This window comes from Bos taurus, chromosome 11, assembly GCF_002263795.3.
Source record: "Bos taurus isolate L1 Dominette 01449 registration number 42190680 breed Hereford chromosome 11, ARS-UCD2.0, whole genome shotgun sequence".
In the NCBI taxonomy this organism is placed as follows: domain Eukaryota; kingdom Metazoa; phylum Chordata; class Mammalia; order Artiodactyla; family Bovidae; genus Bos; species Bos taurus.
Window position 1 is genome coordinate 73,338,274 of NC_037338.1, and position 14,403 is coordinate 73,352,676.

At 39.2% G+C, this 14,403-nt stretch overlaps 1 protein-coding gene and 1 long non-coding RNA gene across 2 annotated transcripts in view; one reads left to right on the forward strand and one right to left on the reverse strand.

Moving 5' to 3' along the window:
- LOC132346607 (uncharacterized) overlaps positions 1–14,403 on the forward strand; it is a 37,605-nt gene that overhangs the window by 21,090 nt on the left and 2,112 nt on the right. The window lies entirely within an intron of this gene.
- Positions 5,195–14,403, reverse strand: part of RAB10 (RAB10, member RAS oncogene family) — a 65,355-nt gene continuing 56,146 nt past the window's right edge. The window contains exons 3-6 of the mRNA NM_001101288.1: positions 13,515–13,653; positions 9,058–9,147; positions 8,654–8,755; positions 5,195–6,458 (exon numbers count right to left, since the gene is read on the reverse strand). Coding sequence (NP_001094758.1) covers positions 6,375–6,458; positions 8,654–8,755; positions 9,058–9,147; positions 13,515–13,653 — 415 coding nt within the window. The 3' untranslated portion in view covers positions 5,195–6,374. The remainder of the gene's footprint in view (positions 6,459–8,653; positions 8,756–9,057; positions 9,148–13,514; positions 13,654–14,403) is intronic.

A 14,403-nucleotide genomic window follows, 5' to 3' on the forward strand; every position in this document is an offset into this window, starting at 1 on the left:
TTAAAATGGAATACAGATGTGAATGCCTGAAAATGGGGATGGAAACAAGGAGGCCAGTGCAGCAGGAGAAAGATGCAGAAGGAAATCACTGCTTCACTGACCACACGTCCTGAGCTCCTGCCTCATGGGCAGCCATGCGCTAAGTACTGTGAAGACACGAAGGAGAGGAGGGTCCCTGCCTAACAGAGCTTCAAGTCTGGGAAGGAGACGAGCCAACAGGAAACAATTAACCACAAGCCAGGAAGTCTGCAGTACATGTCCAGGGGAAATGTAACTCAAGTGCTACAGAAAGGAGAAGTGGGTGGTCACTTCCCTGCTCCAGACTAGGGAATAGCCTTACTGGTGTGACTTGAGCTGGCCTTGGAAGAACAGCCCTTCTCAAACTGGTATGTGCATGAGTTATCACCCAGGGCTATTTCAAAGCAGATTCTAATTCAGTATAGCCAGTGTGTGAGGTGTGTGGTTGTGCACGCCTGGAACTGAGATTCTGCATTTCTAACAAGCTCCCAGGTGACGTGGCTGACCTGAAGACCATACTTTGTAAGGGTGTAGGCACCGGTTGGTTCATGAGCTTGGCCGCACATGCAATCACACAGGAAGTCAAACAAAAAAACCAGAGAGATCTTGTGTTAATTGGCCTGGGGTAAAACTTTGGCATTAGTGTTTTTAAAAGCACTCCCCCCATATTCTAATGTGTAGTAAAGTTTGAATGGCACTGAAACGGGGCATTTATCATTCTTTTCGTCTATCCAGCACCCAAATTTCCCACCTCTGAGTTAGAGCCCACCCTTGTAGCTCAGTTGGTAGGTAAAGAATCTGCTTGCAATTTGGGAGACCTGCCCGGGTTTGATTCCTGGGTAGGAAAGATCGGCTGGGGAAGGAAACAGTAACCCACTCCAGTATCCTTGCCTCAAGAATCCCATGGACAGAGGAGCCTTGCAGGCTGCAGCCCACGGGGTCGCAAGAGTTGGACAGACTGAGAGACTACATCACACCCACTCTGGAAGCTGAAGACAAGACACTCCCTTTCCCCCACTTGCCTGGAATTTGGGTTCCATCAACCAACCCAGGCTTTGCAGCAAAAGCTGCGGAAACAAAGAAACAGAGGCTGAAATGAGCAAAGATTTTGCATTGGTGGCAGCTGTAGTTTCAGTGAGAATTCTTGGAGTGCGATACTCAGCAGCAGGCACTGTAGCACCTTGGTAGACCAATTCTGCTAAGCCTGATTGAGTGCTGGTCTTGGCTGCACAGCGTCTCAGACTGGTTCTTGTTCCTGCAGACTGTGTAGCATTTTAAACACACAGCACCCTTTATAGGTAAATACAAATTTTAAAACCCACGTTGACAATCATGCAGATATGTAATAAGGCAAACACCCTTGTAAACAACATTCATGACCAAGATACGATTTTACTGTCCCCCAAACCCTGTTGTGTGCCCCCATGATTTTTAACTCCATGACTTACCGGGTAAACCAACCCTAGTCATTTCCTTAATATTCCTTATAGTATGTCTGTACTTCCCTAAACACATTATGGTTTAGTTCTGCTTGTTCTTTCTTTCCATCTTTTGTTAATCTGCCATCTCTCTCCCCCAACTCAGTGAAACTAATTGAAGAGACTGGGATCAGTTGTCCTGTAAAATTTACTAGTCTGGATTTTATTGATTGATGTAATTTAATATATTCCTGTCAGAGTTCCTATAAAATTGGTAGTTGGATCTAGGTACATTTGATCCGACTGAGATTTGATTTTTGGTGGTGGGGGGAGGCGGGTACAGGACACAGCCTCAGCATAGAAAGTATTGTGTTCTTGGTCAGAAGATACATAAATATCTGGGTTTCTCTTAACTTGCATTAGAGCCTCTATCACTTTGTAGTTCAATGACATTTAATGTTAGAAGTTCCTGAGTTCTGTGCTACAGATTTTCTTTCCTTTGTAACTGTTATTCTCTCTTTAAGTGCAGCAGGAACACATCACCTTTTTGTCTTGGTGCTGAAGTTTAGGACTTCAATGTCCCAGCAGAACACTTTCACTTGGAGCACTCATATCCCCTGTGTGGCTCTTAATCTTAGGGTCATATTGATCTCGTATCAACCTAGGAGATTGGCATAAACTATACCCAGCTGCCTTTTCCTTCCTCCCCTATATTTTGACTTACTTCATTACTACTATTCACTGCTGCAGCCATTAATAAGTAACAGGAGTCCCCTTCAAAGTACATCGCCCCAGAAAGCCAATTAAGATAACTGTGAAAAGCAACTGCATTATCATTTACTTCCAGCCAAGAGGTGGTGTGAAGTAGGAGGAAACAAAAAGGACAAGCTGGTAATAAGGGGTGATACAGGTTTTAAAGAAGAAAAGCAGTAAACTGAGCTAAGCACTTTTCAAGGGCATTGTTCTTTGTGAGAGGTACGAAGGTCGGGCTAAATGGCTACATTAACTCGATAAGATTAAGGCTACACTGGCATTCTTTCTGCTGGCTCTAGCATATATTTATTACCCCCATTATCATCAGTGTAACAACCAAAGCTTAGGACCTTATCCTGAGAAACTGTGATATGGTGAAGAAGATGAAAGCAGACTGGGCCGTAGCTTGGTTTCAAAACTCGATTCCAGCACCAAGTGGCTGTGCAACCTTAAGCAAATCACTTAACCTGAAACAGTTTATTTTGTAAAGTGGGTACTACTTCACCAGGCTGTCGATGACAACCCGAAGAACCTAGAACAGTGCCACGAATACCTAGTCCGAATACCTAGTCCATTTCCTAGTAGGCAAGAAATACTCCTTCACATAATCCCCTGTACATAAAGCCTGCCCTCTGCCATCATTTTAGTCAGATCTTAACTCAAATTCGAATTAAAATAGCAACCTTGTATCTGACCTTTAGAATCCTTGTTCCTCTGCTTCCAGCCCATCTATATACTTGTTTTCCTCAAACACACTGCAGGGCTCACAGGGACTCCCCATCACACTGTCCAGTTGGATTTCTGGTTTTTCACACAAGCAAAGCATGTTTCTAATTTGCTTGTGATCCCTTCTTACCCTCCCCTTAGCCCATTCATTCAATCCACATATCTAAGAACCCAACTCCAGTGCCTCCTCCTTCAAAAACCATCCCAACTATTCTCACCAATTCAATCTCTTCTATTAACACAGCACCTAAAACCACAACTATTTGGCCCTTGTATACGTCTGCCTGATTACTAATTCCTTCTGCTTTCTAAACTACAAGGTAAACCTAACAGCAGAGGCTCTTGTGTCCTTTCCCTATACCAATCTCAAAGGCACAATCATAGGCTCCACCTTAAGACATAAAATTCTGTGCTGATGAGAGGTAAACCGGGAAGCATTTAAAATCACTCTAGGTGATCCTTCCAAAAACTACAGTTATAAGAAAACCTCTGCTATGTCCGTCCAGCAGAGATAATCTTGTCAACAAATGTGTACCTTTATTTATTGACTAATAAGGCCTCGACACATGATCAAACATTTCTTTCACCAATACTACATATAAAGAAAGCCAAAGTTGTTTCTCATGGTTCACAAAAAGAGTGGGAAACACTTTACATGTTTCAGGTAAGAGGACAGTCACTGCTAAAACAAGAATTTCTCCCCAGTGTGGTAGCCTTACCTTGGTGCCCCTGAGTAACAGCTGACTTCAGTTGTGGTTGGCACATTCTAGTAGTGTTGGCTGGCAAGTGACTACAGTTGCGTGTGCTCTCTCGACGCCAGCATGATTCTGCTTTTAAAATGCAGTTTCTTCCAACAATAGCTCTTGAGATTGCCTTCCCAGCTTTCCCTAGTTGAAAAGTTATTCCCCTCTATTTCTGTTCCTCTAATATCCAGTTTGCTATTGCACTATTTTCAGAAGGAATCCTCCATCTTAGACTCCATAAATAAATGAAAACCAAGTCACGCAGTTGGAAATCAAGTTTTGTTTTTATATGAACATAAGTAGACCATCTAGAAATATTTCAGTTTATTTAAATTGTTAAGTAGAATATGAAACCGAATTTGTAGCTAGTACCAGAGGATGGACTTAACTGTTTGGTGTTTAATGAGAACAGCTTCTACACAGGATCCCAAGAGACTTACAGAAAAAGGGGCAAAGCCCTATTATTAAGCAAATAAAACTCAGGTTTCAAACAGGTTATACAAAAATTGATTTATACTCCATTTCCCTTTTTTTTTTTTGATATTTAGAAAGTGCAGATTTAACAAAAGGTAGCCATATCCTTTCTATGTACAATGCCGATTATAATTTATTGCAAACAACAAAACTGTCAGTCTGTTACCCAAAAATCCCAGTGTTTAGCTCTCAAACCTTAAGTCACTGAATTGAGTAAGGATTAAAGAGGGTTAAAAGTAAAAAAGCTACTGCCACATTCCAGATAAAGAAAAACAACAAACACATTAAAAATTAATCTAACAACAATAGGTTTAACCTAAAACTTTTGAGAAGCTTAACATCATTTCATTATTATTTTTAGTGGAAAATTAGGGATTATTTGGCAATGCTGCTTTTACTAGTAGTAAACAATGATAAAGTCAAGTGAGGGGAAAACCTAACAACAACCACCAGTGAGGCATATAAAATCGCTTTTAGGGCACTATCTGAAAATTCATGGATGTTCACAGCAGATATGTCCCTGTGTTGTTTACGTGAGCCAAGAGGTCATTAAAATGCTATCCACGACACAGAAAGACTTTTCAATGGAAGCTGCTGTCCTAAACTCAGCCTCTGCTAGAAATGAATCATGCTATTCACAATTATTTCAACAAAGGTATCATCTTAGGATGCTAGCAGCATAGCAAACTTAACTTACCCTACCCTAATGATAAGCAGTAAAGCAAAACTAGAAAAATGAAGGGGAAAAAATGGCAGGGCAAGAGAGAGCCTAGAGTTTCTTATCTTTACATGAAAAGCCTTTGTTGTTCTTTTTTTTCAAATCCAGAGTAATACAAGTTTCCCAAAGGGATGTGAAGACAGGACTTAAAATCAGTAACAGCCTAAAGTACTTCTAAATCTTAAGGTAAAGACAACTTAACACTGAAAAAGTGTTCTTCATAGGCCAAATCTCAATATATTTGGCAAACGTGTTAATAAATTTCACTCCTCCTTCCCACCTTTTTAAAACAATTTTGGGCTACCAAACTGCTAGAGGAGTTGCCAAAATGGAGACTATTCAAATTTAGGTTAAGATATTTATTCTAGGAAAGTGAATAGGCTATACACTTAGTTAGAAAGACAAACCACAACACCCTCCAAACACTAGTGCATGCAATTAACTCTTCCATTTCATAAACTCAATGGAGACAGGAAGGGAACAAAGCGGGAGAAGAGAAGAGCAACGTGAAGTCAAGAGCAAATGAAGGAATCCGGGACAGAAGCTTTAGGGGACTGAGAAAATGAAGGGGAGGACACGGTTAACTGACATTGGATAGTAGGCAGTCAGGATTTATCTTTCAGTTTACTTAGCAAGTTAAATCAGTGCTTTATGTTAAACTCCACAAACCCACTAGTTTACCCCTTTCATTTTTAAATAACTCATACCACAGGGTGGTGGGGAAGAAGCAAATAAAGCAGCATGCAGGAAGAGACACGAGGAAAAAGTGGCCAAGGAAAAGAATTGGTGGCAGGAATAGTTTTAAATATCAAGGCCACTTAAAATGAGACTCAGCAAACCAAAGCGATCATTTCTGTATTATCCTTTGTCCTCAATTAACTACTTTGAAAATTACAGCCAAGCAAACCACAAACATTTTAATGCTTTATGTTTCGATGATATGTCTCCTGCACATGCTTCCACCAAAACAAAACAACAAAAAAAAGGAAAAACCAAAGAAGTTCCTTTCCACATAAGGCACAGGACAAAATTAATCCCATTTACATATTCAAGGCGAAAATGAATGTTTTCCTGGCTTTTTTCTTTTGCTATCACATGTCTATAGATTATAGGGACTCAAGCACATTTATCCATGACAGAAAATTCCACTGTTGTACAAAATAAAATTGTTAATTCTAACTTTTATTCTTATACAATTTGCAGAATAGAGTTGAAATGATTGCTATAGGTTTTAATGTTGATAAGAATTGGACTATAATACAACTGAAATGCAGTGGTGAGCTGAGCAAGTACATTTAAAAATGAACTCACAGACATGATTCTTCTATACATTTTTTGTTTGAGGAAAATTATAAAGTCAGCAAGCAGTCACAGATGAAACAACAAATAAAACAGGTGGACTAGAGAGTTAAGATGAGGAACGAAAATATCTGTTTAAGAGTTAAAAATGGGACAGAGTGGTTTATTTTGCAGCAAGAAGAGAAAACAGGGTGGTGGATGGCAACTGATGGAACAGCAGAGCGCTCAGCAACATTTGCTCTTCCAGCCTGTCACACCTCCTCCACTGCTGATATCTACGTTTTCACTGTTGGGCTCTTTTACAGGGGTCTGCAACAAACACACAAGGAGAGCAACCCGTGAAAAACACTGCCATAGATACACCAAGATTCAACAGAAGTATTCCCATAAATGTTAATTATGTAACAAGATGCAATTACAGTCACATGAGATACGTTTTCTCCTCCACGCAAAGTAAAGAAACGGAAGCTTTGTTTTTGACCTTCATTTTGTCTTCTTCCAATTGTGAAATGTCCACAGGCCTCCTGGCTTCCCTTTGTTGAGCTTCTGAAATCTGCTCCACCCTACCTCTTGTGATGAGTGGTATGTTATCTCTTAGATCTGAGCCCTGAGTACTTAGTACTTAAAAAAAAAAAAAACCCGTGCATATGCATACTTCATGCATATGATGAAACTAACGCTGTATCATCAGAGAGGTGAAATAGCCCTTTTCTGTTTCATTTTACTTGCCTTTTGAGACTGGAGCTTGTATTACCATAGCGTTGTTTTAAAAAGGCAATTTTATGATGATATACTAACATTAAATGAAGGAAATACAGTGGGCCAGAATGCAAAGTTGAATAATTCATGTTAAAGGCCAATATAGGAAAAGATCAAAATAAGAGATGCCAAAATTTTAACAGTAGCAACCCTTAGGTGGTGGATTTATGAATGATTTTATCTGGGGTGGGGGCAGATATTGGTATTTCAAGTATAAAAACAGAAAGGTTACCAGAAGCAATTAAATTTTCTCCTTTTCTCCTATATAATGTTTGCTTCTCCTTCAGGACTGTATCAGATTTTCTCTATTTTATGTCCATTTAAATATACCGGAAGACTAACAGAGAATTCAGGACTCATATCAAACCTGTGTATATTACCTAGTCATTTGAGGGAAAAATATGAATATCTCCTTGGAAGGAAAGTTATGACCAACTTAGATAGCATATTCAAAAGCAGAGACATTACTTTGCCAACAAAGGTCTGTCTAGTCAAGGCTATGGTTTTTCCTGTGGGCATGTATGGATGTGAGACTTGGACTGTGAAGAAGGCTGAGCGCCGAAGAATTGATGCTTTTGAACTGTGGTGTTGGAGAAGACTCTGGAGAGTCCCTTGGACTGCAAAGAGATCCAACCAGTCCATTCTGAAGGAGATCAGCCCTGGTATTTCTTTGGAAGGACTGATGCTAAAGCTGAAACTCCAGTACTTTGGCCACCTCATGCGAAGAGTCGACTCACTGGAAAAGACTCTGATGCTGGGAGGGATTGGGGGCAGGAGGAGAAGGGGACGACAGAGGATGAGATGGCTGGATGGCATCACTGACTCGATGGACGTGAGTCTGAGTGAACTCTGGGAGTTGGTGATGGACAGGGAGGCCTGGCATGCTGTGATTCATGGGGTCACAAAGGGTCAGACATGACTAAGCAACTGAACTGAACTGATGAATATCTGATTTCCCAATTTTGCTACAAGTTATTTGTACTGGCAACTTAGGCAATTCACAAATTAAACCCAGAACCTAACTGTGAGGTAAAATGAATTCCCTGAGATCAATTTTCAGCATTTTCTTTTTAAACTCACAGGTTGAAATGATTGGGTAAATGAAATTTGGTTATCAGTTCAGTTCAGTTACTCAGTCGTGTCTGACTCTTTGCAACCTCATGGACTGCAGCACGCCAGGCTTCCCTGTTCATCACCAAGTCCCAGAGCTTGCTCAAACTCATGTCCATCAAGTCAGTGATGCCATCCAAAAACCTCATCCTCTGTTGTCCCTTTCTCCTCCTGCTTTCAATTTGGGTATAGACTTACTCTATTCAGTATAAAGTATATACATCCCCTTCACTGGCACATCTGAGAAATGACTATATAAAAGAATAGGGATTCTGTAGCAATTAGGTACAGAACAGATTCACCTCTTGAATTTTAAAAAACTATTTATGAGAAGGCAAAGGTTATATAAGAGAAATTAATCAAAAAGACTCACAAGACCATGGACCAAACAAAAAGCTGAAAAAAGGAATATGAAATTGGGAATTAGAGACTGAGATTTCTATACTGCTCTCTGCTCCTTTCAGCTCCTTTCTTCTCTCTGGAGGATTAGATACTGTGATGGGTAAATGTACTCATCCAAATGTACTCAAATCCAATTTTTGTATGTAAATCTAGTACTTTAGAAAACAGGAAAATGTTCAACTGTTGACACCCGACACCTTAGCAGTAAAAGAACAGAAAAGAAAGAAATTTACCTTTCGAAGGATATCTTCAGCTAATGTGAGAAATGCCTTTTCGATGTTTATATTTGCTTTTGCACTAGTCTCAAAAAATCTAATACCATGCTCTCTTGCAATCTAAAAAAGAAACAAAATATCACAAAATTATCAAGTATAGGTTATCAACTGATGACTTCAGCTTCCTAAAGGAAAAAGTAATATTATTCTGAAGGTAGCAGTCTCAACTAGGTTATCTAAAATGAACAGATTATTTTAATGGGTTCAAGCTCCTTAAAAAACAAATAAAAAATCCACTCCAATGATAAGCTATCATTTTCAACAGCGTTTTTTTTAAAGGATATGAATAGCATTCCATTACCTCATTGTAAAAACAAATGCAACATCATCTTCACAAAGCTGTCTCACTCAGAGCTTTTTACCTGTTCTCCTTTTCCTTTAGGTACAACTCTTTTATCGTCCATATCACACTTGTTTCCTAGTAACATCCTTTCCACATCTTCATTCGCATGCTAAAATAAAATAAAAGTTTAGTTCACACACTATCATGAAACTGTGGCTTAACAAAAATGACTTTATTTTTCTCACTTTATGGTGCCATTTCTATAGTCTGAAAGTTTTAAAGCAGTGATCTCATCGCTCAGTCATGTGACTCTTTGTGACCCCATGGACTGTAGCTTGCAGGGCTTCTCTGTCCATGGAATTCTCCAGGCAAGAATACTGGAATGGGCAGCCATTCCCTTCTCCAGGAGATCTTCCTGACCTAGGGACTGAACCCATGTCTCCCATATTTCAGGCAGATTCTTTACCATCTGAACCACCAGGAAAGCCCAGTGATCTCAAAACCACACGCTAAAAGACAATACAAACTCTAGGTAACTTAACCTAGAAAGATACATATAATTTCTAAGACATATTCTTGGTCAAATTATTATTTTCCTCTATAGGAGGCTGTCTACCTTCTAGAAACATTCTCAACACCAGAGGACGTATATAAATATGCAGAAGAGAACATATAGAACTTCCTATACATAATGTAAATCTGAGCTGGATCATGACTTAGATAACGTATATATGGCCCTACAAGAAGCCTTAATTAAAAATTCTATAGAGCTCTTCAAGTTTCAAAAAGTCACAACACTAGGGGAGCCCATGCACAGAAATCAGACAAAAACAAATGCTGCTCCATTGAAATCCTGACACCTTTTACACAAATAAAAAATCCATCCTAAAATTCAAGTGGAATTTCAAGGGATCCTGAACAGCCAAAACAATCCTGAAAAGTAGTATAAAGTTGCAAGATTCATACTTATTTCCTTATTTCAAACCTTACTACAAAGCTGCAGTAATCACAACAGTATGCTTCTGGTGTAACAGACATGGACAAAGGAACACAACAGAGAGACCAGAAATGAACTCTTGTGTACACCATCAAATGATTTTTGACAAGAGCGCCAAGATCATTCAATGGGGAAAAGACAGTCTTCTCAAGAAACAGTGTTAGAAATAACACATATCAATATGTACAAGAATGAAGCTGGATCTTTAATTTATACCCAAAAAATGAACTAAAAAATGGATCCAAGATCTAAAACTATTGAACTCTTTGAAGAAAACATAGGGGAGAAGTTTTATGACCTTGGATTTGGCAGTGATTTCTCAGATATGACAGCAAAAGCATAGGCAACAAAAGAGAAAAAAATAACTGCACTTGATCAAAATTAAAAACTGTTTGTGTTCACAGCACACGATAATGTGGCTACAGGGATATTCAGGGAAGGGTACATTAGGCCAGAGATGGATGATGTGAGGTATTTTCCACATCCCATGGGTTGCCTTGTCATTTGGCTGACAGTGACACTGAGACTCGGTAGTTAAGTGTCAAAATAGGATTAAATTGTAGGATATCTACCTGATGTCACAGAATTAGAAAATCAGTTATTGTTGGAACAACAATGCATAATCTCTCTATATAAATTGCTCTTACTACACATACTTCTTGGCTCAACTATGAAATAAAGGCTTTTGTTGTTGTTGAGCAGTCACGCAGTTGTATCTGACTCTGCAACCTATGGACAGCAGCATGCCAGGCCTCCTTGTCCCTCACCATCTTCCAGAGTTTGCCCAAGTTCATTCTCATTGCATTAGTGATGTCGTCCAGCCATCTCATCCTCTGATGCCCTCTTCTCCTTCTGCCCTCGATCTTTCCCAGCATCACGAACTTTTCCAGTGAGTTGTCTGTTCACATCAGATGACCAAAATAGTGGAGCTTCAGCTTCGGCATCAGTCCTTCCAGTGAATATTCAGGGTTGATCTCCCTTAAGACGGAATGGTTTGATCTCCTTGCTCTCCAAGGGACTTTCAGGAGTCTTCTCCAGCACCACAGTTTGAGGGCATCAATTCTTTGGCATTCTGCCTTCTTTAAGGTCCAGCTCTCACAATCGTAGTGACCACTGGGAAGACCATAGCCTTGACTATATGGACCTTTGTTGGCAGAGTAATGTCTCTGTTTTTCAACACACTGTCTAGGTTACTCACTGCTTTTCTGCCAAGAAGCAACTAACTGTCTTCTGATTTCATGGCTGCAGTCACTGTCCACAAAAGAAACTTAAAGATGAAGGCTTTTTTTATTTCAAAATCTATGTCATTAATGGATTACTAAATACCAACAGACTTCTTACAGCAATGAAAAAGGTGACTGAAATTGGGAAACTGAAATCAAGAAAGGAGTACGTCAAAGCTGTATATTGTCACCCTGCTTATTTAACTTATATGCAGAGTACATCATGAGAAACCCTGGGCTGGATGAAGCACAAGCTGGAATCAAGATCGCTGGGAGAAACATCAATAACCTCAGATATGAAGATGATACCATGCTTATGGCAGAAAGTGTAGAAGAACTAAAGAGCCTCTTGATGAAAGTGCAAGAGGAGAGTGAAAAAGATGGCTTAAAACTCAACATTCAGAAAACTAAGATCATGACATCTGGTCTCACCATTTCATGGCAAATAAACAGGGAAACAGTGGCTGACTTTATTTTGGGGGGCTCCAAAATCACTGCAGATGGTGACTGCAGCCATGAAATTAAAAGACGCTTGCTCCTTGGAAGAAAAGTTATGACCAACGTAGACAGCATATTAAAAAGCAGAGACACTACTTTGCTGACAAAGGTCCGTCTAATCAAGGCTATGGTTTTCCCAGTAGTCATGTATGGATGTGAGAGTTGGACTATAAAGAAAGCTGAGTGCCGAAGAATTGATGCTTTTGAACTGTGGTGTTGGAGAAGACTCTTGAGAGTCCCTTGGACTGTAAGGAGATCCAGTCAGTCTATCCTAAAAGAAATCAGTCCTGAATATTCATTGGAAGGACTGATGCTAAAGCTGAAACTCCAATATTTTGGCCACCTGATGTGAAGAACTGACTCACTGGAAAAGACCCTGATGGTGGGCAAGACTGAAGGTGGGAGGAGAAGGGGATGACAAAAGATGAGATGGTTGGATGGCATCACTGACTCTATGGACATGAGTCTGAGTAAGCTCCAGGAATTGGTGATGGACAGGGAAGCCTGGTGTGCTGCAGTCCATGGGGTTGCAAAGAGCAGGACATGACTGAGTGACAAACTGAACCACTGAAGTATTATCACCTTGGGTCCAATAATGGATTAAAGACTTTGTTTTTATGTTTCCAGCCAAAACTTGCTTTACAGAGTTAGTCTTCTTTTTTTTTTTTCCTTTTGCCGTGATGGGATCTTAGCTCCCCAACCAGGGATGGAACCTGAGCCCCTGCAGTGGAAATGAGAAGTCCTAACCACTGGACTGCCAGGGATTTCCCAAGAGTCAGTCTTGATAGAATTCAAAGCACAGAAGTCAGCAACAAGACATGAAAATAATTTCAACAAAAAGCTACCCACACTGTCCACACAACTTCACTGTGTAAAAACTGACATCTTCCCTGGAGACGGAAATGGCAACCCACTCCAGTACTCTTTGCCTGTAAAATCTCATGGACAGAGGAGCCTGGAGGGTTATTGTCTATGGATTGCAAGTTGGACACAACTTAGTGACTAAACCGCCACTACCACTGTTGTTACTAGGGAAGAGATTTGTGTCATATATGGAATAGTCTCATTAACAATCTCCCGGGATGATAACTGCATGGTTAAAAATTTTATTACCCCTCCATACGTGTGTGTGTGTGTGTGCACGCGCGTGTGCATGCAGACACACAATATATCATTTATATTACAAAAATAAATATAGATTAACATAAAAAAAACTGACATCTTCACATGAAATGATACAGCTTGGTTAGGTTTTAATGTTATTAGTAATCTGTATCTTTCAAAATGTCTAAAAGGGATATGGTACTTCCATAACTTAAAAATACTTACAGACTTATTTTTGGCTGCACCGCACATTTGTGGGATCTTCGTTCCCTGACAAGGGATTAAATCTGGACCGTGACAGTGAACATGCCAAGTCCTAACCCTGGACCACCAGGCAATTTCCAAAAATATGTTTTAAAAATTACTACTGAAAATGTAATTCATTCATTCAAAAAAAAAATTCACCAAGAAAGAATTCACTTAGAAAAGTCTGTAAAACCACTGGTAGCTTCCATCTGGGGCCATCTTATAAGATGGCTGTATAGAGTTTTTGGGTAATTTGTTAACCCTTTGATGTGGTTCAAAACAGATCTGCCCAAAGTTTTAAGAAAAGGGTAGGCAAAAAATAACATTACCATGTAACAAGTAAAAATAATCAACAATAATGACAGCAAACACTATATCCTAAAGATCAACAGGGATATTTATTCTTCTTAACCAACCAAGGACACAAATGTGTGTTTATGTAGAGTTTATACAATTTCTAGGTCTTACCTCATCTATGTTTCTAAGCCACTTGCTGATGTTTTCAAAGCTTTTACCATTGGTGATGTCATATACTAGCATGATACCCATTGCTCCTCTGTAGTAGGAGGTTGTGATGGTGTGAAATCGCTCCTGGCCTGCTGTATCCCTGAAATAAACAGCCAATAATTTGTAATTAGCATTTTGATATTACTATGTTCTAGCTGAAGAGCAAAACAGTAGACTAGTTTAGTAAAAATAGAGATTAAAATCCACTATGTGACACAACACACAAGCGAACCACCACTTAACTCTTAAATAGTAAACAAGGTTATTCCTAAACATATATACGTATAAATACTGACTAGTCTAAGGAAATTAAAAACCTACCAATACTAGATGAAAATCTGAAAGGGAAAACAGTATAAAGTGACACATAAAATTCTTAAAGTTACTTAAAAATGAATACCAGCCAAGTGTAAAATCTGTAGGAATTCCATTTATTTAGTGATCTAGTTCTATAATGTAATACCAAAGAATGTAGAATTTTTAGAACATTAAAGGAATATACCATATTAGAGCCATATTTATCTTTGGAATCATTTACAAAAGTTGTATAGATAACCTCATTTATAAATAACAAGACAAAAATATGTAAATAGTGGTATTTTTCAATGCCTTCAAATCAAAGATTTAAGAAATTCTGTTCCTGTAATTTTTCCTTCATTTGCATCACCAATTTCTTCTTTTTATGGATTATAATTAACATATATACATGTTAAGGTCTCCCCTTCTCCTTTCTTAAAAAGGCAAACTTCAAACAAACAGAACAACCTCACTTCCAATTCCACACCCCTCCAACCAACACTGCATTTCTGTTTCCCTTCTCGGCAAACTTTTTTTTAAGTTTTATTTTAAT